This window comes from Sinocyclocheilus rhinocerous, unplaced genomic scaffold (assembly GCF_001515625.1).
Source record: "Sinocyclocheilus rhinocerous isolate Xijiao unplaced genomic scaffold, SAMN03320098_v1.1 scaffold24, whole genome shotgun sequence".
Taxonomy (NCBI): domain Eukaryota; kingdom Metazoa; phylum Chordata; class Actinopteri; order Cypriniformes; family Cyprinidae; genus Sinocyclocheilus; species Sinocyclocheilus rhinocerous.
The window spans coordinates 602,004-627,741 of record NW_015647124.1 but is presented as its reverse complement, the minus strand read 5'-3'; the positions used below and the strand labels follow the sequence as shown (position 1 = coordinate 627,741).

General features: G+C 35.4%; 1 protein-coding gene across 1 annotated transcript in view; it reads left to right on the top strand.

Moving 5' to 3' along the window:
* The window catches only part of prkg1 (protein kinase cGMP-dependent 1), a 142,880-nt gene that overhangs the window by 66,809 nt on the left and 50,333 nt on the right, over nucleotides 1–25,738 (top strand). The window contains exon 5 of the mRNA XM_016513239.1: nucleotides 22,728–22,833. Coding sequence (XP_016368725.1) covers nucleotides 22,728–22,833 — 106 coding nt within the window. The remainder of the gene's footprint in view (nucleotides 1–22,727; nucleotides 22,834–25,738) is intronic.

Genomic DNA, 25,738 nt, shown 5'->3' with positions numbered 1-25,738 from the left:
ATTTCACAGCTTTGTAACAAAAGCATTGCATCTGCATGAATCTAAAGTGTGTAGTACAATAAGCCAGCGCTTTTTGGAGATGACGCTCAGAATTATTAATGATCTCTCTGGTGAGTCCAGAGTGAGACAATGCAGTGTAATCTGAACTTGATCGGTTTATTCAGGCGTTTAAAGGTGCCTTAGCTGGAATATATGAAGTCCTGAATCTCCGACTCTGGACTTTTCTACACAGTTGAAGCGTGCCATCTGTCCTGTTTGCCGTTCAGATGGATTCCCAGGTGCATGTGCTTATGAGGCTGCACCTCCACTACATCATCTCCCTGGATGGTAATTAAGTCTCTGGTGTTCATTGGAAATTCACCACCAGACAGGACTGCAGGTCACCAGATTCCTGTGTAGTGGTTCAGCTATCAGGCTTCACTGCACTGCTATTTAGTGACAACGCTGCCTAATTTACAGCCTAACTCAGACTGATCACAGCAGATTGTTACTTTTGGTTATGAGCTACTGGACTTTAGAGTCTAGAAGAGAGGCAACATTTTAAATTGAGAATTGTTAAGGTATTAAATTGAATTTTTAAAATAATAATATATTTTTATGCTTTATACTACGGGCCGTTGAATGCTTGAATCTGCATTTATTTTAGGAAGAGGGAGCTGATTTTCTTTGGCAAGTCTGCCATGAATAGGATGAAGAGACACTGAACTAACCCCAAAGTGCCCGAATGTTACTCCCCACCATCTCTGACACAGTCCTGCAACCTCACGACCAGCTGCCTGCATGGAGGTTATTGCATGATTTGGGAGACTGCTGGGGAATGTGCTTGCATCTCCTCGAGTATGTCTATGGGTGGGAATAAGTTCTCTGGAGCGTGTAAATCAAAATGTCATCCATACCTCTGTGTTTCTTCAGACAGTGAGAAAGAGGCTGTGCCACAGGTCAGAGGTTAGATGCTGGATGCAACTCAGCTTGTTTTACTTATCTAAACACCACAGGAAGTGCACCGAATTTTACAAACACACGCCTATAGTGTCTGTATGTGTGCGTAAATGTGTATTAGTCATGCTCAGAACAGGAGTTAAAATGTATATCTTTACTGACAGGAAAATGTATACCTCTCAGCTTCTCAAACTGTTTTCTGGAGTTCATAGCACCTGCTCTGGCACGTTTATGCTCTTTCTACATTTGCAGTAGCACATGGATGGTTCTGACAGACTGTCAATGTGCTGAATTAATTATTGCTGTAGTATCAGGCTGGTAAAGTTTGGTACTTCGAAAAAAAATACTTTTTCAGGGACTTTCTAATTGAAACTAACAATTAGCAATTACCCTGACTGAACGAATCATTAAAATTAAGCAATAAGCAATGTGAAACCATGCACTACAGTGATGCACTACAACTTCATGTCATACTTCAAACCACATTAATCATGATAAAATTACTGTAAAGCAATAATTTGACAACAGTGTTTGATAGGTAGATGACACGAAATACTTTTGTAAAGTTGAAATGCTCTGAAATGTGTGATATGCATAGTCACACTGTAGTAAAACAGCATTTTCTAATACAGACAGCTTTTATTATTATACTGTATTCACATTTGTAATGTGGTTATAAGTTTTGATGTTGATTAAAATTTTTTTAAAACTTTAATGGTCACATTACTTACATCAAATAGTTAAATTTATTAATCAGTTCAAGTCATATTTCTTTATAAAGCACATTTAAACACAACAGACGTTGACCCGAAATACTGTGCAACAATAACAAAGCTTAAAAAGTGAATTGGAAAAAAAAAAAAAAAACTTTTACTTAAGTATATTTTGTTTGAAGTATTGTACTTCGCTACCTTTTAAAACACATTAATTACTGAGTAAAAAAAAATAAAAAATCGCTCCCTGGACACTACTGCAGTAGCCTAAATAATGGGCAGGAGAGCAAACTGGCGGTAAAATCACAAGAAAGATGCAGACGGACAAGACAGGCGTTATGGTGCAGACCCAGCTGAAAACGAAACCCGTCGTATTCTGCTAAAGTTGAATTCGAAGGAAATGAAGTGAATCCCTGGCCATATTTATACTCTATTATGCAGTGTAAGCTGTGTTTTCCTACGGAGACCAAACTAGCAGCTTATAAAGTCTCGACATCAATCCTTCGCAAGCATGTATAGGTAAGGTAAATACTTGCATCGTTGCATTGGTGGTTAAAATGAAGCTTTGACAGTTTAGCAAGAGGTTTTGCACAAATTAGCCAAAAAGACAGTGGTGCAGAGTGTGCGATATATATAGTCTGCGATAATATCGTAATTGTTGTTTTAACGATGTGCGATTTGAAGATTTATAGGCCTATCCCAGGGGTTTTAAACTCAGTTCCTGGAGGGCCGCAGCCCTGCAGAGTTTAGTTCCAACCCTGCTCCAACACACTCACCATGTAGTTTTCAAATAAGTCTAAATGATTAGATTTGCTGGATCAGATGTGTTTAATTAGGGTTATATCTAAGCTGTGCAGGGCTGAGTTTGACACCCTTATCCCATTTTTGCCTCCCTCCCACTATTAAAATGTAACTAAGTAATTCTTACTCTGAGTAAATTTTAAATGAGCTACTTTTTTCTTTTACTTGAGTAGATTTTTAGACTGGTACTTTTACTTGTACTTAAGTAAAATTTCATTAATGTAATGGTACTTTTACTTGAGTAGAATATTTTCGTACTCTTTCCTCCTCTGCTGATAATATAAATATATTGTTATAATATAAAATAATAAAAATAAAAAAAATAAACAAGGAGGACATTTTGGGGATATTGGGAAAAAAAATCAATATCAAAGGACAAAGAATAGAAGTTGGCCTGATTAATATGAAAATGAATAGTTTTTAAAAAAAATTTTTTATCAAGTAATACAGTTCATAAGCCAAGCAATGTGATGCATAAATATAAGATGTATATTCACGGATATGCTTTATCAGTATCCTTTACAATGGCTTTAAACACAGCTCATCCAATCAGAATTTAGAGTCTGAATTATCCTTTTGCTGAAATAATAGTTTTGGTAAAAGTTGATTTTTACTCTTAATTGTGGTGTAATCACTGTAGCAAACAACTTTGAGTTGCTTGTAGCTTGTATTAAATGCCAGCAACAACAATATGATAAAATACATTAATTTTCAGTAAATTAGATGTATTAGTAATAATAATCAGAAAACTGTATATACAACCCATTAGCCTAATTGTGAGCTGTTACCAAGCAACATAACAATCAAAGAATGTTCAAAGAGAGTTTAAAAAATTCACTGAAAAAGTCATGAAACGGATAAATCCTATGAAGTCATGGAATCGTAAAATATAAAATATTGTACGTAAATTTTTCTTTAAAATATTTCATCACCCGCTCCTTGTGAGTGCAATCTCTGCAAAATATCTCCAGTTTTCATGAAAGACCGGATGAGTCATGGAAATGCATTAGTCAAAAGTTGCGGAAATCCTGAATGTGAAATTCGTCTGATGTGCGGTCACAGGTGTGTGCGTGTTGGCTATTTTACAAAAGCTGTGAACACTGTTCCCCATCACAGTTTAGAGCCATACAATGCAGTTTGTCCTTTGCTATAATGAATGAACCTGGACACACGCTGCATCCGACAGGATCCTGCCATCGCGAAAGCCTGTTTGTCTTAAGAGACTAAATGTAAGAGGAAAATGAAAGTCTGATTGTTTCTTAATATGGAAGGAGTCTCTTTCCAATCCCAGGAGAACAGGAGAAGCATCATCATACAGCTGAATGTTTGAATCATGATGGAACGAAGCTATTTCTTGTGGGAAGGAGGTTGAGGGCTGCTCTTCTGTGACCTGCATGAGTATTAAACCTGAGGTCTCTAGAGAAGAGCCCTGCCAATCATTTCTTGGTGGCGATAGTTGTTGTAGAGGATTCTGGGAAGCCGCAGGGTTTTCTGGAGAGTTCCTCTGGATGCGACTCACTGATGCGTCTCAGAGCAAAAGCAGCCCGTGTTTGTCGTATCCTCTGGCCCTTTAGAGAGGTTACCTGGTAACCGAATGTTCTAATCCACGGTCGCACAGCCATGAAAATACATTTTGATGACAGTCATGCTGTTCTAATGCATGCTGGTTAGTTTGTATGCACACAATGGAGCAGCGAGTCTGCTTTACTTTCAATGCATTCCTCCTGTTTTATTTTTTAATTTTGCTGAATTCTTTCTCATGGATGAGCACATCCGAACCATTTTCTCATATTAAAACACCTTGTATTGACGTAAATGTGGTCATCTTGTGGTCAATAGGAACGTTTTTGTGATCATACGCTTAAAGGAATATTCCAGTTTCAGTACAAGTTAGGGTCTGTTGACACATCTGTGATGTTGATATACCACAGAAAATTACTTTGACGCGTCCTTCAGCTTATAAAAACAAATGAATAAAAAACTAATGCTGTGTGCATATCCATTGCAAGTACATTGTATATTGGTTTGATATTCAATTCAATTTAATTCACAATACATTATGTTTCAAAGCAGCTTTACAAAAAAAAAAAAAAAAAAACAGTGTAAAAATTATCAGCCAGAAATGAGTTAGAAATGTGTTTAAGAAATGCCTACATGTCAGTAATATATGTTATAATATAATATATAATAAGCTATAATTTAATACATGCTATGCATTTAGTTCATGACGTGTATTCGGTTAAGCAGAAACAAAGAACAGAAGTTTGGAGGTTTAATTTTCTTTGGAAGTACACATAAATCCAATATATTATTTTATCTTTTCAATATGCAAGTGTTCAGCTGAGAAGTTTCACTGAAAATAGTTTTAGCTTTATTACTTTAATTCATGTTTCATTAATTTCTGATCTTTTACATAGCTTTGTGTGAGTTATTCATAGACTGTGTTCTCCTGCAGTGCGGGATGTGAATAACTTCACATGCTGCAATTTTATTCCCTGTGAAGGCATTTGGCTATAAAGGTGAGATATTATTCAGCTTGCCCTCAAAGTCAAATAGAAAGTGGCATCTAGATGCACCATTTTATGAGGGCTAGTTTTAAAAGTGGCCTTTTGACCAACTGGATTCAGCAGTCTGAACAAGATATCGATAATGTGAGTGGTCCGACAGCTTTTGGACAGATGGAAAAATCCTTAAAGGAATAGTTACAAATAAATAAATAAATGCAATACATATCAGAACAGATTTGGAGAAATTTAGCATTTCATCACTTGCTCACCAATGGATCCTCTGCAGTGAATGGGTGCCATCTGAATGAGCGATGTCTTGTGAAGTGAAAAGCTGCATGTTTGTTAGACACAAATCCATCATTAAGACGTTTTACCTTTAAACCATTGCTTCTAGCCAAAATATGAGACATAATTAATAATAACACTTCCTCCAATGAAACAATCCATCCTCTGTTGTCCTCTAACATCAAAATCCACCAACATATTTGTTTAGAACTGTTTTACCTTGTAAGTGGTGCTTGGTCTGTGCATATTTCAGTTTGAAGTTAAAATGCCTTAATTCTTACAAACACACAGCCTTTCACTTCACAAGACATTAACTGATGGACTGGAGTGGTGTGGATTCCTTGTGAATTATTGTGATGTTTTTTTATTAGTTGTTTGGACTCTCATTCTGACGGCACCCATTCACTGCAGATGATCCACTGGTGAGCAAATGATGGAAAGCTACAATTCTCCAAATCTGTTCTGAAAGAAACTCATCTACAGCTAGGCTAAATTTTGTCCAATCAGATGCCCTCTAGAAAGAACATGCCCCTCCCCCTAAGAACACCTGCCTCTGATTAATAATAGCAAGTAGTATAACATGGTTCTGACTTTGTTTTAAAAGAGCTATTTAGTTTAATCATCACAGGACAAGCTATTAAAATGCATCATCATAGGAATAAAACTGCATTTGCATTAAAAAATGAAGTAAAAAGGAAATCATTGCTGTGACTAGGTGGGCTTTTAGATGTTCTGATTTGATCAAAGGTACTTGGCCTAAAAAGTTTGAAAACCAAACAACTGCTTCTCTGCACAGGAGAGATCATTGACTGTCAGAAGCAATAAATACACTTGGGGTGTTTGTCAAAATCAATGAAAATTCCCTCATTCTCGCCTTGGTAGAACAAAACTGACATGCGTTATGATTTATTTATAGAATTGCACAGGGTTGTAAATATATTGTATTTTATGCTGCTGTTTACCACATGGAGTCACATCTTTGTAGTGCTCAGACACAGCAGTTTGAAAGAAAAAGAATATAAACAATCTCAACAAAGATGGTGTTGTGATGCACAATGGTCCAACTGACATTAAAGGGGTCATATGACGTTGCTAAAAAATAACATTATTTTGTGTATTTGGTGTAATGAAATGTGTTTATGCAGTTTAAGGTTCAAAAAACATATTATTTTCCACATACTGTACATTATTGTTGCTCCTCTATGCCCCGCCTTTCTGAAACGCTTCGATTTTTACAAAGCTCATCGGTCTGAAAAGCGAGGTGTGCTGTGATTGGCCAGCTATCCAGTGCGTTGTGATTGACCGAATACCTCAAGCGTGTGACGGAAATGTTATGTCCCTTATCATACTGTGATGCCGTCTCCCGGTGTGACGAGACAAAACCAATAAAACTCATTACAAACGAGGCAGCATTTACTGAAATAGTTTGGAGAGGCAAAAAGAGAGCGGAAATACAGGGAATACAGGAAAGAGATGCTTTGAAAGACTGTTTAATATGCAAGACACGTGTGTCACTAAACCATATCAGATGTATTATTGGCTTTCTGCCTCTATATTGCAAAAGTATTTTTCTCTTCTGAAATGGAACAGTATACAAATGTGATTTCCTTTCATGGAGAAAGTCATTGTTTTTTCAACATAACTATCATACAGAGTAAAAAATAAATATTGTGGTTATCCTGGCATGCAGGATAATTTAAGAGTTTGACCCAATGCAATTCATTAGATGCTACTGCCAAGTGGTTTGTCTGGGCATGAACTCACAAAATGTATTTTCATGTTATATCTATTTATTTAGAAAAATAAAAGTTTTGTGTCGGTGTTGGTGAATTTGACTTTATTTTTAGCAATAAGAAGCATACACAAATATAAAACAAAAATAAACCAATGAATTGCATTAAAAGTTGTCATTAAAATAGCAATTATTTCAGTAATTTTAAAGGGGTCATATGATGCGATTTCAATTTTTCCTTTCTCTTTGGAGTGTTACAAGCTCTTGGTGCATAAAGAAGATCTGTAAAGTTGCAAACACTAAAGTCTCAAAACCAAAGAGATATTCTGTAAACTGATATTCCCAGAATTCCCTGCATGACACTCCACATTTGAAAGTATTTTGTTTAAATAATCATGTTTTTTTAAAAGTTTTTGTTATTAGTTATGTATATTTGGGCTTTATGTTACATCTTCTGTTGTTTAATGAAAGTTTAATGCATTATTTAAGTATCATGTGTGTTACCATGATGGTGTTTTGTGTTTGCATGAATGACTCTGTGTCTTGTCCCATAGAAACCTTTGCCACCAAACAGTTTCTAATCTGTAAATATTTCCAGAAGTGATCCCGGCCTTCTAAATGAAATTTTTCTTTTAAATTAGTAAAAGATAAAAGCTTATCATCACTAAAAGACTGTTTGTTTCTCAAGTGGTTTGATATAAGAAGCTAACCAGTATTGTGCCTCAGTCCCCGTCATTTTCATGGCACATCAACCAGGAATTACCAAAGACAGTAAATAGGCTGTGGATTTCTTAGAGGTTTTTATCATTCGGTCACAAAGGCGCCTCACTCTTAAGTGTAATCTATATTTTGCAGCATAACTTAACTAAGTAAATGAGTGTAGCATTTAATATGGTTTACAGGTCAAGTAATACATCTTATATTACAGTTAGTGCATTTGAATTCAAAATATCGCATTCACAACACCACTGCGGCTGCTCTCAAGGGATAGCTTTAATTTGTTATGGGCATGCGAGCCTCGTATTCATTATTTTAATTGAGTAAGTGTATAAATCTGTTGCAGTGGATGAAATAACAGAGATAGACGTTCTGAAATGGGCCAAATAATTGCTTTGGACAGCGTTCAGACATTAGTTTGACTAAATTTCCTTCCCTCAGTCTGATAACACGTCTCTGTTTACTGTATACATAGTGAAATGCACATGCCTTTCATTGCTGTGACATCCTTTCATAGGCCTCTTTTATTCCTTACCAGCTTTTGAGTGCAGTTTCCTATTTATTTATCTATCAGTCAGTTGTGTCGCCTGAGCTCCATTCTTCTGTGAGAGATCCATGCACTCCTCATCTCACTGCAATCACACTAGACAAAAAACTATATGTTTCCATTAGTAATTTCCTCAGATGTGTCTGCTATGTTGGAAACAGCCTTTGCAAGTTTGTGTGTCAGAATTACTCCTGTCAGTTCAATTGAATTTTTTTTCCCTTGTATTTGGCAGATGCTTTTATACAAAGTGTCTTACAGTGCATTCAAGGACTACATTATTATGAGTTCACACAAACCCATGATCTTGGCTATTTCTTTACTGTTTGAGCTAAAGAAACATAATTATATTTTTTCAGTAGAGTGACAGTATAGCTTAGCTAAGAGTTTTTCCTCATTGATTTTGTACTATACACTACCAGTCAAAAATTATGATTATTTAAATTAATTACCTTAATTAATAATTATTAATTAAGGTTTTTGTTGTAACGTTTTTTTTTCTTCTTCATGTTTTATGCTCACCAAGGCTGCATTTATTTGATTAAAACTACAGTAAAAACAGTAATATTGTGAAATATTATTAAAATCGAAAAACACTGTTTTCTATTGTAATATATCTTAAAATGTAATTTATTCCTGTGATGCAAAGCTGAATTTTCAGCATCATTACTCAAGTCTTCAGTGTCCATAAAAGACATTTATAATGTTACAGAAATGTATTATTTTAAATAAATTTTGTTAATTTAACTTTATATTTGAAAAAAGTATCCTAAAAACAAAAACTGTTTTCAGCATTAATAATAAGAACCATTATTAATAATTGAGCTCCAATAATAACTGATAATATTTGAGCACCAAATCAGCGTATTACAATGATTTCTGAAGGATCATGTGACACTGAAGACTAGAGTATTGGCTGATGAAAATTCAGTTTTGCATCACAGGAATAAATTACATTTTAAAAATCTATTAAAACAGAATACATCTTATTTTTAAATTGTAATAATATTTTCATAATATTTCTGTGTTAATGTGCGATTTCTGTATTACACGATGCATTAAGAGTCTGGAGGTTTTTGAATTTAAAGATCATGGTAAATTGAACTTATTTTGTCTTCTGGGAAACATGTCAGTATATTCTGTAGCTTCTGAAGGGCAGTACTAAATGAAAAAAAAAAAACATGATATTTAGGCAAAATAAGAAAAATTTACATATCATTCTGTTCAAAAGTTTACACCCCTGGCTCTCAATGCATCGTTTTTCCTTTTGGATTATCAGTAAGCATTTGAACTTTTTGAAATAGTTGCGTATGAGTCCCTCAGTTGTCCTCAGTGTGAAAAGATAGATCTCAAAATCATACAGTCACTGCTGGAAAGCGGTCAAATATGCAAAAGATGCTGGAAAACCAAAGAATTTGTGGGACCTGAAGGATTTTTCTGCAGAACAGCGGGCAGTTAACTGTTCAGAACAAACAAAGGACTCATGAACAACTATCACAAAAAAAAAAACAACGCTGTTGGTCATCACAGTATTAAGAATCAAGTGTATGTAAACTTTTGAACGGGCTCATTTTTATAAATTCAACTATTATTTTCTCATGTGGACTATATGTAAACGTCTTTTTTGTGAAATATCTTATTCAGTTCAGTACTAAATAAAAAGAAACACATTTTGCATGATCCCCAGTGTAATTTTCACACAATTCATTGACAATATTAAGTTATGACTTCAAAACAATTTTAAAATGCTGCAAGATTTGAAAACTGATACTTTTGAAAGTTAGCGTCACATGTACAGCTTCATATGCATGGGTTTTCTAATTCAGTAGGTTTGCTCAGTAGCTCACATGATACGGCATTGCACTTGTGAGGTGAAGCACTCCGGTATGAATCCTGTGAAACTACGGTTCGACAGAACAGCTCAAACCCATGTATAAGGAAGTTAAAATAGCATGGTTGCGAATGCGCTTTTATATTACTTTTACATTCGTTAACACTATTGGGTAGGTTTAGGGTTGGGTTTGGTGTAGGGAATATTTCCAACACGACAGAGCACTTTTTAGCGACATTCCCTGGACATTTAAATTCTGAACCGCCGCAAGCAACATAATTAAAAAGCAACAATTCGTGCCTGTACCGACGTAATAAAAACATGCTATTGTATTGAATGAGCATTTTAGCGCCACTCACTGGACATTTCACTTTGAAACTGTCGCGAAACGTGCAGTGAGGTACGTAATATCGTTTTTGCAGAAAAGGCGCCGCAAGCACGTATTTCCAGTTGCCAAAATTAGTGCCCCTTTTTTATTCAGTACTTTTTACCATGTCCATTTGCCAAGATAACAGCTCTTAGTCTCTCCTATAATGCCTGATGAGTTTGGACAACACCTGACAAGAGATCAGAGACCATTCCATCATGCAGAATCACTCCAGACCCTTTAGATTCCCAGGTTTATGTTGGTTCTTCTCCTCTTCAGTTAACCATACTCATTTTCTATAGGGTTCAGGTCAGGGGACTGGGATAGAATGAATGTAAAACCTTCATTTTTTTGCTCAGTGACCCATTTTTGTTTTTGACCATTGTCCTGATGGAAAAGATCCAGTAATGGCCCCATTATAAGATTTTTAGCAGAGTCAGTCAGGTTTTGATTTTTTATCTGTTGGTATTTGATAGAATCCATGATGCCATGTATCTGAACAAGATGGGTATGGGGTACTTTTTTGTCCCTGTATATCTCTTTAACCCTCTGGGGTCCGAGGGTGTTTTGGGGCCTGGAAAAGTTTTGACATGCCCTGACATTTGTGCTTTTTTCAGTTGCTTACAAACATTTGAATGTCTAAAGTTTAATAACACTGTAATCAGCAATCACATAAAATAACTCATGGGAGTGTGTGCATCACATGGTCTTATTACGCTTTACTCTCTGGTCTGAAAGCATTGGCATTTCAGTGAAATTCTTTATATTTCAAAGACCCATATTGTGTGTGCCAAAAGGCATTTATTTAATTCTGTTTCATCTGACCATAGAACCCAGTCCCTTTTGAAGTACCAGTAGTGTCTGGCAACTGAATATGCTGGAGTTTGTTTTTGGATGAGAGCAGAGGAGATGAGAGCACCACAACTTGTGGTGATGTAGTGCTGTTTGAAATGTATTTATTTATTATTTATTAGTCTTTTTGACCCAAGACTCAACTAATTTCTGTAATTTTCCAGCTGTGACCCTTGAAGATCTTGGAGAGTATTTGACCACAACGTCTTAATTATTGCCTTGATGGTGGAATGGGAATTTTCAAGCAGAGGAGATGAGAGCACCACAACTTGTGGTGATGTAGTGCTGTATGAAATGTATTTATTTATTATTTATTAGTCTTTTTGACCCAAGACTCAACTAATTTCTGTCATTTTCCAGCTGTGACCCTTGAAGATCTTGGAGAGTCTTTGACCACAACGTCTTAATTATTGCCTTGATGGTGGAATGGGAATTTTCAACTGTTCAGATTTTTTTTAGTCTATTCGGTTTTTTTTGTTTTTTTTTTTTTTTTTTTTTTTTTTCATTTTGGAGCTTGTCAGTCAGAGTCTTTCATTTATATTGAAACGTCTAGCTATATTCTTCAAAAAGTATTTCAAGTGCTTCAAGTATTTTGCTCAAGGGCACAACAGTGATTTAAGAAACTCAGCTCTTCTATACAGTATGTGAACTGCATGTCTGGTGTATTTTTGAATAACTTCAAAATTGTAAATTCAATAAAAACTAATTGAATTTAAAGAATCCAATCAAATCTTCCAATATTTTAAATAAGGACCAGACATGAGCATTATGTCATTTGACCCAGCTCTATATGAAACAGTTCAGTCATTATCTCATTTGATTTTTCTCCTAAAAAATATTAGAAGAAGCATCAGAGACAAATTTGATACTAACAGGAAACTCCCCTGTGTTCTGAAAGAGAAATGTCTGAGCAATGGAGTTTTGCTTTGGGGTGAACCTAGAAACTTTCAGTTAACAGCCTAAGTATCTATCCACCGCATTACCATCTTCCCTGCAATTTTATTTTGGGTTTTTACATGGCATTATTATCTTGTGGCATTAACACATAAGATGCATTCATATGTTGCATATGCTGTTGATGGAAATGTTACATCATCACGGCCAAAGTGTTTATGAGAATGAAGCATCTGCAAAACTCATTGTGATTGGTGCACACTGAAGGGAGCCAGGTGCTTTCATCTCTAATGTGATTTGCAATATTAATCATTATTTCTTGGTCAGGCTCATTTTGGTCTGACATTACTGGGAACTGAAAATAGTCAAGGGAATATGTCTGCCGGCTTAGCCAAAAATGAGTCTGACGAGTTTAATTTGTCCTCTGATACCGAGGAGCCTGTCTCAAGCACTTATGCTTGTGAGGCAGAGGCTTCTGGGAGTTATTATAGTAGTAGTGTTGCATAACCTCAACACTTTAAATTGTACCCGTGTTAAATCTGCACATGTATTTGAATGATGACTTCCATTTTAAAATTCATGCTGACAGTGATGAACAGATTGAATATAAGGAATATCTGCTGAGTCTATGTGACTGGAATGAAAGTTCTTATTATGCTTTACTCTCTGGACTGAAAGCATTGGCATTTCAGTGAAATTCTTTATATTTCAAAGTTAATGTGTATTTCACTCTCAAATATTTGGTAAAAACAGACGTTTTAGTGGGAAATGAATTACAGCTAGTGTTGTTTATATGCACATGCTGTCTGTGTTGTTTCAGTACCCAATTCACTAAAGGAATTATACAAATCAGGTAATGCCACAAACACACCTGCCGAACATAATTACACTGTTAAAGTAGACTAATCATGCCTGTCTATTCCATGATATAGTGCTATCCTTTGTAGAAATATTTCTCTAAACTAGGTTCAGTACTGTCAAAACAACACCGCCATCAAGACAGTTTTTCATGTCCACCACTTTGTTTTCACATAACTTTATAAAAATAAATATAATGTGTAAATATAATATAATATAAATAATAAAATGACAAAAGTTTGAATCTGTTAATTTTTTATGTTTTTGAAAGAAGTCTCTTATGCTCACCAAGGCTGCATTTATTTGATTTAAAAAAAAAAAACAGTAATAACAATATTATTGTGAAAATTATTATGGTTTAAAAAATATATTTCATATATTTAAAAATGTAAATTCATTTCTGTGATGCAAAGCTGAATTTTCAGCATCATTACTTCAGTCTTCAGTGTCACATGATCCTTCAGAAATCATTCTAATATACTGATTTGCTGCTCAAGGAACATTTCTTATTATTATCAGTGTTACAAACAGTTGAGCTGCTTCAGTGCACAGATGATACACAGTGTATACTAGCTGAACTTCCGGTTTGAGTGAACGCTGGCACGTTTGGTTGCCGCTGCTCTCCGGTATTTTATGTTATTTTATTTTTACTTTTTATTTTGCTTTCTATTTTAATTTGTACTGTCCTTGGAGCGAGGAGGTCTCACCCGATTTTTGTGGAGCATTATTCCATTGCCTGCCCTGTTACGGTGCGCGGACTGAGGCGGTGGATCTGAATGAACTTGAACGTGGAGAACTAAATCCAGTTTGAAATGTGGTGCTATATAATCTGTGCACTGGTCTGCTGGAGTTTTACTGTTTGTTCTTCGAAGTGGGATCTGTTTTTCGTTCCGGGTGTGAACTGCTTTTCGAGCATGGTGCTTAAATACTCTTCACTGGATCTACAGAGACTAAATTCGTTCTTCCGTCTTCCAAGTGAGTGATTTTTGACTCCTCTCTATTTTTTGATAAACAAATTAGTGCTGTTATTAGAGCAAGTTTTTTTCCATTTGAGACTTATTGCAAAGTTGAAGCATCTTCTTTCAAGGGAGGATATGGAAGTTGTGATTCATGCACTTGTTACATCTCGATTGGATTATTGTAACTCTCTTTATTCTGTTCTTCCTCAATCTTCAGTGTCACGATTGCAAGCTATTCAAAATGCTGCGGCAAGACTTTTGACTGGGTCAAAAAAGAGGGATCACATTTCTCCTGTCTTATCATCCCTTCATTGGCTTCCCGTTAAATTCAGGGTTGATTTTAAAATTCTTCTGTTTGTTTATAAGGCATTGTCTGGTTGTGCACCAAGTTATATCTCTGAACTTCTTGTGCCATATTGTCCTGCTAGGGCACTTAGATCTTCGAGTCACTTGCTTCTAACTGTACCACGGTGTCGGTACAAATCAAAGGGTGATCGGGCTTTTTCTGTGGTTGGCCCCAAGCTTTGGAATGGTCTCCCCTATCATGTGAGATCTGCTCCTTCTTTGGACATTTTTAAGTCTAGACTTAAATCTTATTTTTACTCTTTAGCCTTTGTATGCGTGTAGTTGTTGTTTCTATTTGTAGATTTGTTAGATCATTGATAAACAGCACTTTGGATCAATTTACATTGTGTTTAAATGTGCTTTATACATAAATGTTGTTGTTGTTGTTGTTGTTCATATTTTTGTGAAAACTGTGATGCACTACCATTCAAAAGTAAGTTTGGAGGAAGATAAATAAATACATACATACATACATACATATATACACACATACATACTTCGAGTCACTTGCTTCTAACTGTACCACGGTGTCGGTACAAATCAAAGGGTGATCGGGCTTTTTCTGTGGTTGGCCCCAAGCTTTGGAATGGTCTCCCCTATCATGTGAGATCTGCTCCTTCTTTGGACATTTTTAAGTCTAGACTTAAATCTTATTTTTACTCTTTAGCCTTTGTATGCGTGTAGTTGTTGTTTCTATTTGTAGATTTGTTAGATCATTGATAAACAGCACTTTGGATCAATTTACATTGTGTTTAAATGTGCTTTATACATAAATGTTGTTGTTGTTGTTGTTGTTCATATTTTTGTGAAAACTGTGATGCACTACCATTCAAAAGTAAGTTTGGAGGAAGATAAATAAATACATACATACATACATACATATATACACACATACATACTTTTATTCAGCAGGAACACATTACATTGATCAAAAGTGATACTAAATACATTTATAATGTTACAAAAGACTTACAGTATGAAACTAAAAGCTGTAGTAAGGGTTGCTGAAGATTCAGCTTGAATTTTAAAATACATTACAATAGTAAACTAGTTAATTGTAACATTCCATAATATGCACTGTTTTACTGTATTTTTTATTGAAAAGAAAAAAAAACCAGTAAAAACAATAATATTGTGAATACTATTATTATTATTATTATTCCAAACTTTTTTTTCAATCAAATCAAATCAAACACCTTTTATTGTCACGTCACCACAGCACATGTGCCTTGGTGAGGGAAATTCTTGGGAGCGTGCTCCAGAAAGTGCAGAAACAATTACATATAGACATACTTACAGACTTATACAGATGACGGTGTGCCATATACACATACATATACTCAGTACACACAGTGTACTAGGCATACTTACAATTAGCAATACACATTATACACAGTATGTACACATTCTACATTATGTACACATATATACACAAAATATGCGAAGCACAATACAAAATATTGTATTGTGCTTTAATTGCACAAACCATAACAATATTTTTCAAATTTTCAGTCTTTCTACTTTGTTTCTTTGCAGCTTTGCAATTTCATGGTTAGTTAATTGTGCTACCTGCCACTTCCTTATGATTCTTTGTGGTATTGATTAGCAATTTCTGAGTGGAAATTGTTTCACTTTTTTTCAGTGCAAGTGTGCTACCAATAAATGTGAATCAAGAAATGTCATGCCTTCATGAAAATGAGCAGTCATTAATATATAAAATGAACAGCACATATGAAGAAGTCATCTACTAATATTTAAATATTTTTTAATCCCCAACTGTCAATATTGTGTAAAGGCTTCTACAGATCAGATGGTTTTGAATTAAGTCAGGGTGCACAGGTTTTTACCAGTTCTACAAGAGATTGCACTGTGGTCAGTCTCTTTGTATGTCAGTTAGTTGTTGTTCCTCCCTGTCCTCGTGTGCAGTTCATGGCCAGAAAAGCAACCTCAAGTCACAATCTGGCTACACAATACTAACTATTCCCAGACACTAAAGAGCATTCAAACTCTCCATTCACTCTCATCATCGCTCCTTTCCTCAATGTTGCCCATATCCTATAGAGAAAGAAGATTAAATTGGTTATCTTGTATCGCTGCTGCTGACATTAGTGACGGAGTGAGTGATAAAAAAGACCCACAACAGAATCAATATGTGCTGCTTGCGTGAAGGCGTTTCTGTCGATAGTCTCTCTGGGCAGCCAGTGCTGTAATTGCTTGGCTCTTATTTGAGATGCTGATGGTCTACGGTAGTAATTGACCCCAAATGTGACCTGCATTTCATTATTAAAGAGACGGCTACTAAAAAACACTATGTGAAGATGAACACTTTGACATCAGGTGCTACACATTACACCATGTCTTTACTAAGTGCAACTGAAGGGAGTACCAGTGACTGGCTGTTCAAACTAAAATGCTGTGTGTCAAGACAAAATCTGAACTTTTTAATGTTTAAAAGAATAGTTGACCCAAAAATGAAAATTTGCTGAAAATACTCACTCTCAGCTCATTCAAGATGTAGAGTTTGTTTCATCATCAGAACAGATTTGGAGAAATGTAGCATTACACCACTTGCTCACCAATGGATCCTCTGCAGTGAATGGGTGCCGTCAGAATGAGAGTCCAAACAGCTGATAAAAACATCATAATAATCCACAAGCAATCCATATGACCCCAGTTTTCCACAAGTAATCCACATGACCCCAAATAAAGTTGGAAAGTTTTTCCAAAATAAAGTTTATTTGCAGTGATGCCATTAGAAGAACCATTCTGAGTTGCCCAAAGAACCCAAAGAACAGAACCATTTTTTTCTTAGCGTGAAGAACATTTGAATAATCTAAAGACCTCAAGATTTCATGGTTGTTAAAGGGAACCACCATTTATTTTTGTTCAGTAGCATATTAGTTTTGGCTGTGTATTGAAATTGGTTTTGAGAATCATTACATTTCAAAATACTTAAGTTTTGGTATCATGACAACTATACAGGAAAGAGATACTGGAGCTTTTATCGCTCGTCATTTTATCATCTCACATCTGGCTAGGACACAATGTTACAAGAGTCCAGTATCTTATAATAAAATCTTATTGATATCCTTACATAAAACATTCAGACAACTGGTCTTTGCGGAACTGAAGATTTCTGAACTTTGATTTACACATTACAATGACTGATTGTATTTTGCATTGATGATAACTGTTAGCGAGGCCTGTCTGTGCTGCTAATGATTTCTTGAGTAATTGCACACCTGTATAAAAGCACACTGGCAGAACAAACCCTCTCATGAAAGAGCATCAAAGAGCATTTGATCCATAATCTTCATTCTTAGGATCTGAGTTAGATGTATGACTGCATAATCAACATCCTTCTAATCAATGTCATGACAAGGGATCAAAAAGAAGCTTGTGTTATATAATCAGAGTGTAAAGGTTCCACTGGAATACATTTTCCCCCGTCAATGGAGGGTTTGCAGGATCCGAATGACAGGAACAACAGCGTGGCTCGTGATCAAACCACTCAAAGAGACAAACAGCCATAAAGACGTTTAATTTGATCTTGTATTTTGTTCCCCATTGAAAAGCAGAGATAGATGAAGTACTCCGTCAGTATTTAATAAGGTGTTGGGAAATGGTTTTGATTTGGATTCATGGATAATTGAAGCCCAAAGCTGTGCGGCACATTCAGATTAAACAAGACGTTCCGGTCCAAGAGCAGCCAAGCGTCAATGTTCTGTTTATTCTGTATCAAAATGAGCCAAATGGGCCTGTCTACAATTGTTCGGTGAAGTATTATTTTTTTTATTCTAATTTTGATTCACTGCCATTGTTGTTTTGCCTTAAAAGCACATCTTAATTGGGACCACTTGTCTCAAGTATGGTTGCCAATTATATTTGCTTGCACTGCTGTCAGTTATATTTTGTGATGTAGCAGTCTTAATTCATCTGGAGAACAGCATGTTCTCAAACTTTGTAATTTTCATGTCTCAAATGGTGGTAATAGTAATTCGGACTGCACAGTATTGCTAAAAATATCTCAGTCTCAAAGTTTTTCAGCTTTTTGATGATGTGTGATATATGTCTTAGGATTTATTTATTTGCTCTGAAATATGTTTTTTTTTTTAATTAGAGGAATTATAATCATAATATAAAACCATTTTGCCAAGTAGCTTCAACATTAAAGCAATGATACATTTCAGTAAATAAATGAATGAATGAATGAACAAACAAACAAAAAAATATGTAGGTATGTGTATGATAAATTTCTACTTTATAAAAATATTTTACTGGTATACAGTGCATTTACATTTGATTATTTTATTAAATTGTTTCTTTATATTTAATATTTTTATATTATAATCTTTATAAAAATGCACTGTTTTAACCAAATAAACACATTCTCATTTATATGGACAAATGTAACATAATAAATGTTATTGTCAGTCCTTTGTTCCTATGTCTTGTGTTTTGTTCCCCATGTTCTCTCCTTGATCCAGTTTCTCCCGTGTTTGTGCCCATATTTGGTTTTCCTGTTCCTGTTTGAGTTCCATTTGTTTCAGCTGTGTCCAATTAATCTCCTCGTTTAGTTCTGATTACTTAAACCCTGTGTCTTTCCATGCCCAGCGTCCGGTATTGTTCGTCTATCCCCTGCTACGTGTGTGTTCCTTGTTTAAATAAAGACTTTCCTCGTTGTAAATGCTCCTACGTCTCCTCGCTCTGACACAGTAGCAGCCTACCGTGACAGAATACCGGACCTAAACAGTAAGAGGCGCCCCTTCTCTCCGTGTTTTTGTTTCCTTTTTTTCGAGAGTGTTTTGTTTTCCATTTCTCCCCTGCGGTCATGGAAACCGCCGCACGATTCGCCGCCCGGCTAGGGATCTACCGTTTGTTGAGTACGCCTGGGAATTCTGCGGGCTCGCGGCGAGGACGGCGCTGGACGACGCCACGCTTAGCTCTCTGTCCTGGATCGGGGAAAATTACTAACGCCCCGTTGACCTCCCAGACACCACGGGACTGAGCTGGAGGGAAGGAATCCTCCAATGTCTGGAGAGTGTCTGGCAGGCCAGAACCAGCACGCAGTCAAGCCCGCCGGCCGCTCCATGTTCACATCCGTTCCACAGTCAAGCCTGCCGGCCGATTCACTCCCAAGCCCTCAGCTGACAGCAGCTGTATTCCTCCCCTCTAACCAGAGGAGGAATATAAGGAGGAAAAGGCTGTCGGCTCCAGCACCTGTGTCCGCTCCAGTGTCGGCTCCAGCCCCTGGGTCCGCTCCAGTGTTGGTTCCAACCCCTGAGTCCGCTCCAGTGTCGGCTCCAGCCTCTGAGTCAACTCCAGTGTCGGCTCCAGCCCCTGAGTCCGCTCCAGTGTCGGCTCCAGCCCCGGAGTCAAGCCCAGAGAGGGCTCCTGTTCCTGAGTTAAGCCCAGAGAGAGCTCCTGTTCCTGAGTTAGGCCCAGAGAGGGCTCTAGTCCCCACGTCCGCCCCAGAGAGGGCCGCTGGTCCCACGTCAGGCCCACGGAGGGCCTTAGGGGCTGATATTTCCCACAAGGATTTTTTTTGGGGGGGTTATAGGGATCCGGATATATATATATATATACATTTGTTTAATTAAATATTTATTTATATTTAATTCTTTATTATATAATATAAAAAAATTATAATTATTTATAATCTTTATTAAAAATACACTGTTTTAACTATATTAACACATTTTCATTTATATGCACAACATAACATTGTACTAAACAGATTATGTTGATTATTTAAAGCAGGTAAAATGTACAATTGAATCAGTGAGTCTGTATTTTGATTTACAAATTCATGGAGAGTTTGCTGAAACTGATTAATTGAAATGATTATCTTTTTTATTGCAACATACAAAATCATCTCAATATTCTTGACTTTTATATCATGAACAAAATCTCTATATCTATATCTATATCTAGTTTATCATGAATATTTGATCAATCACCCAGTGCTAATGGTTATTTAATATCTGTAAAGAATTATGTGCATTTTAACAAGGTTTTTTAACGTTTTAAGGTTGCTACAAAACCCAGACTTTTTCGGGCTTGCAGAATTACTGTCCTATATAATAAATCCATCATAATTGGTCAAGACTTAATGGGTTTAAACCCATTAAAACACAACACTCATTAAGAAGCTACACTCTAAAAAATGCTGGGTTAAATACAACCCAGTGCTGGGTAAAATAGGGACAAACCCAGCAATTGGGCTGTTTTGGCCCAGCAGTTGGGTTAAATGTTTAACCAAACCTTCTGGGTAGTAACCCAACCACTGGGTCAAAACAACCCAATTGCTGGGTTTGTCCTTATTTTACCCAGCACTGGGTTGTATTTAACCCAGCATTTTTTAGAGTGTAGATAACCATTTCTACATGAGATAAGGTGTATTAACTTGGACATAATGGTTGCTCTGCAAAATGACCAAAGAGTGTGAATTTTGTTTTGAAAATGGTCTTTGTGAAGCGTTTCTTGTCTAAGCGTCATTTGCGCTCGTTGCATGAGGGTGCAAGTGATGTGTGCCCATAAACGCGTTCCTGTTAAATGAGGACTTATTGTGAGGGAAACACTTTTACTGCTATTTCATATGATTGCATGGGTTTGCATCCGTAGATGTGCCATCATTTCGGTCCTTCAAGCAATAAAGTGATTTTAGTATATTGTTCTTCAGATGCCTTGCAGATCTTTACAGTGATAGGGTAAGAATATAGCTTTTGGCTGTGATTGGAATAGCATAACAATATGCCATCTTAATATTTTCTAATCCTCATTTGCATAATTTGTCGTTCAAAAATGTGAACACTGGAGTCTGTAGAGCTTATAATGTGGTCCCATGAGTGAGCTGTAAAAAATATATCTGTTTTGAAGGAAGTTTATGCTAATATGTTAAATAGACCTGTCAGATTTTGAGACCCTAAATTGGCCTTTTCATAAAAAAAAAAAAATTGCAATTGCCCTCTCCTCAAGGAACGTCTTAGAGGGCAAGTAATATATTGGTAATGTCGTGGAGTGACAACCGTTTTATGCCTCTGTCACCACAGACAAACGCGCCTTTTCTCTCCAGCTCTGACAGCATTCCCAGACTGCAAAATCAAGTAGGTTGAAACTAAGTGAGTGACAATGACTCTAAAAGATGCTAGAGGGTTTGGGTTTTGTTGAGGTAGACATCATGGGGAATGTGAGGTTCTGCGAATGGACTGAGGTTTCTTATGTATTCAAACTGAAGTGAATTACTTTCTATTTATGCACAGGATCTCAATTGTTTTATTCACCCAACTTTTATAAATAATTAGGACAATTTAAGAATAAGGTTAATCTAAATTAAAAACTATTGTAGTCTTTTATTAATATTAATATTTTCTGTTTTAATTTTTTTTTTTTTATTTATTTTTTAAATATATGTTTTATATATATATATATATATATATATATATATATAAATCTAATTTTATTACAGTTTTAGTTATTTCATTACATCAAGTTAAACTAAATTAAAATGAGAAATGTTGATTTGTTGTTCAGTTTTGGTATTAATTAACTATAATAGCCCTATATAGTATATCATGTGTATTAAGAGGGTTTTTTATTAATTTATTAAATTAAATTGATTAACTTTTGGTCACTTTTAATTGTGGAATAAGTGGAGCTGCCAAAGTTAGCATGTTAATGTAAGATTAATTAAACATACATTTTTATTTGAATGCTTTTACTTTGGCATCAAAAGAAATTCAGTTGATTAATTTAAACATTTAATTAATAATTAATTTAATTCAGATTGGACATTTAAGAAAAGTAAAGTGATTAGCAATGTTTGTATTGAGAAATTAATTGTCAGTGAAGTAAAAACAGTACACTCTAAAAAATGCTGGGTTAAATATAAATGGAATATCTCTTTATTGTCTTGGTGTAATCTCTTACAAGATACTATTATAAAAATGTTGCTTTTTCTTTCTTTTCCTTTTGGTTACATTGGGGTTTTTCCCTTTTAATGGAAGGAGGAGAGACAGGACAAAAAGGGAAAGTTGAGAAGGGAACAGGAGCATGAAAGTACCTACACTCTAAAAAATGCTGGGTCAAAACAACCCAATAGCTGGGTTTGTCCCTTTTTAACCCAGCGCTGGGTTATATCTAACCCAGCATTTTTTAGAGTGTATGAAATATGATTTATGTGAGCAAAACACCATCTCTTCTAATGATTAGAAGGCATTATATGACGACTTTATATGAATGATATTGTTAGCACATATTTAATACATAATATATTATGTTATTGTAGATACGCTGACAAAGATAAAAATATCATTTTGGCTAGATAAATGTGTGTGTGGGTTATTCACTTATTTATTTTCATATTTTGTCATATTTTCCCTAGCCCTCACAAATGTGAAGTTATGGGCCATCGACCGCCAGTGTTTCCAGACCATCATGATGAGGACCGGACTCATCAAGCATGCAGAGCACATGGACTTTCTCAAGAGGTGGGCTGCTTCTCCTTTCCTTTCTGTTTATTCTTCCTAACCCCTGATGGAAGAGGTCTGCCCTTCACCAGTATATAATAAAATAAATTGATTTTCTTCATGAATGAATAACACAGAAGTGAATGGTTACACAATCCCAGATAACTCAGGCTTTACACTCGCTGTCCTTTGCTGTGTATCGTTAATCTCCCGGGTGATGAGTTTTGATTGTAATATTTTGGAAGGTGAAATGGCATATTACTCTCAAATGTTTCTAATCAACTCTCGTTATATTTCGGCGGTTTTTCTAAGGAAAGTAAAATGTGTGTTGGTTAGACACAGACAGAGGACACATAATGATTAGAGTGCTGTTGCTTTCTGTAGATTCTCTCTGTTCATTTGAGTCTAATTCATCTCCTTCCACTAAAAATATAGATTTTTAGCCATGAGCTGTTTATAAATAGCTTTGCTTTATCAGAACATTCTTATTTGTATTATTTAAGATCGATTAATCTACAGTCCACCATAAAAATGCATTCACACTCATGTTCTCTCCCCAATGTCTACTGCATTATGCAATAATGGATTTTGCATTCATATTTTAGTATGCATTGTATGTAGAAAGTACATTTTTAGTGTTTCTGAGTGAAAATGTGAGAGTGCTAGTGCAGTGGTTCTCAACTTTTTTGAGTCCATGGCCCCCATTGTCCATCACAATATTCAAAGACCCTATGACCTTTCCAGTTGTTTGTGATTTATTGGATAAATATTAAATATAAATATATATATATATATATTTTTCTACTTGATCAAATATTTTAGAGTTTGGCATTACTATAAAAAAAAATATTAGAAATGCCCATTATAAGATTTTGTGAATTTACGTGACATTTCAGGTCTGGAAATCACACTTTTGAAATTAGGCTTCTTCATATATACAGTTTTTTTTTCCTGGTTCTTCAATTTAAAAAATTACAAATACTTGTTGAGATGGTGAATTAAAATAATAAATATTGTTCACACTTTTGGGGACCAATTAGTTTGGTGGCCCATTCTCACTGTTAACTTTACTGTTGACTATGACTTTTGCCTCAATAAAATTAATTTAATTAATTAATAGTTAGTAAGGTAGTTGTTAAGTTTTCAGATTAAGGGATCCAAAATATGGTCGTGCAGAATAAGGCATTAATATATGCTTTATAAGTAAAAATGAACAGCCAATATGCTAGTAATATGCATGCTAATAAGCAACTAGTTTGAGAATTGCTCCCTAAACTAAAGTGTTATTGAAATATCTTAATTTGAGTTATTTTAATTTGATTTTAAATCATTTTAAGTCTTCTTGAAGCCACCTTGAAAGTATATATGCTGAGGACCCCTAGATGAGAACCATTGTTATTGGGCATTGTGTTTCTTGTGGGCATTATGGTTGCCAGGGTCAAAATGCAAAATATTCTTCCTTCGGTGTATTTCTATGGGCATTATTGTAGTTATTGCCAGTTTTATTATCTGGCAGGCAAAAAACGTAAGTCTGACTGCATTGAAATGTAAGGCAAACTTAGAAATGCAATAAACCACATGATTTGATGCATTTACATTTACATTTACATTTAGTCATTTAGTCATTTAGTCATATATATATATATATTATACACACACACACACACACACGCACACAAAGAAAACAAGTATATAGAATAGAAAAAATAGAAAGCTAGTGTTTTTTTATTTTATTTTATTTTTTTATGTACAAATGGTGAAGGATGAGTGGTGAGAAATCTCTAACCTGAAGTATGAGCAATAGTAATAGTATTAGCAAACACCTAATACAGTAAACTGTGGTCTAAAAAATGGAAAGAAAACAACGTTATGGTTTCATGCGTAATGAATTATTGAATCCTTGAATGAAGAGGTCAGGGTTTGTTTGATTTTTTTAAAACAATCATTCAATCATGGACTCCAAAGCGTCTGGTGACACAAAACAGTGGCATTTTGCAATAAGATTCTCAAAGAAAATGACATTTCCCCAGAGGCCCCAAACCAGCTTTACTGGAAACCGTAGGCTGATGATGTCAAGGGATGGAAAGAACTTGGCTTTTGAAGGAAACGTAAGATGCCTATGAGCTGCATGGAGCAGTGAGAGAAGAAGTGTTGCATTCAGAATCAATATGCTGATGCCCCTCATGGACAATGTGACTGCAGAAATAGATGTATCCTTTGAGGAGTTTAAGATATTCAGAAGTCCATATTCACTCATGAATATGAACTATAGAAGTGCATTTTGTTTGCTCCAACTACTGTAAGAGCTATATTTATGGTACATTAAAATGCAAATTCATTTTTACACATATTTACCCTTTATTATGTTCTAACAGAGGCAGAGCAAGTTAGTTCAAAATTAGCCTAGATAGACAAAAATATTGTGTGTTAAAAGTAAATAGAATCAGATTAGATTTTATGTTGACTTTAATGTCCCCTAGCTAATTTAAATCTGGAAAACCATATATTTTTAATTTGGAGATTTTTTGATTCTACTGAGAGTCAACTGAGAGATTTTCCAGTAAAGTTCTTTCTGGTTGACTAGTTTTCTTAGCTATTTAAAATGATTGGCAGCCCCTTTTTTTATGAAAACCCATGAGAAGTCCACCCACACCTCAACCTGAGACATTATTTCTGAGACTGCAAAAGTGTGCTTGTCAGTTTCTTGCATTTACACTGTTCATTCACCAGCTTTCGTAGATTTCCGTTAATTTCTGATATTACTAAATTAATTTCATAAGACTCACAGACTTTTCCTTTGCAGCCCATTCTTTTGAAACTAACACTCAGATTGTTTTTCTGCTGGTCAGATATGATTCTTTGTGACCTGACGGAAACGGCTTGATTTGTTGGCTCACAAAACCTCAAACTTTCTTTTCATCTTTTT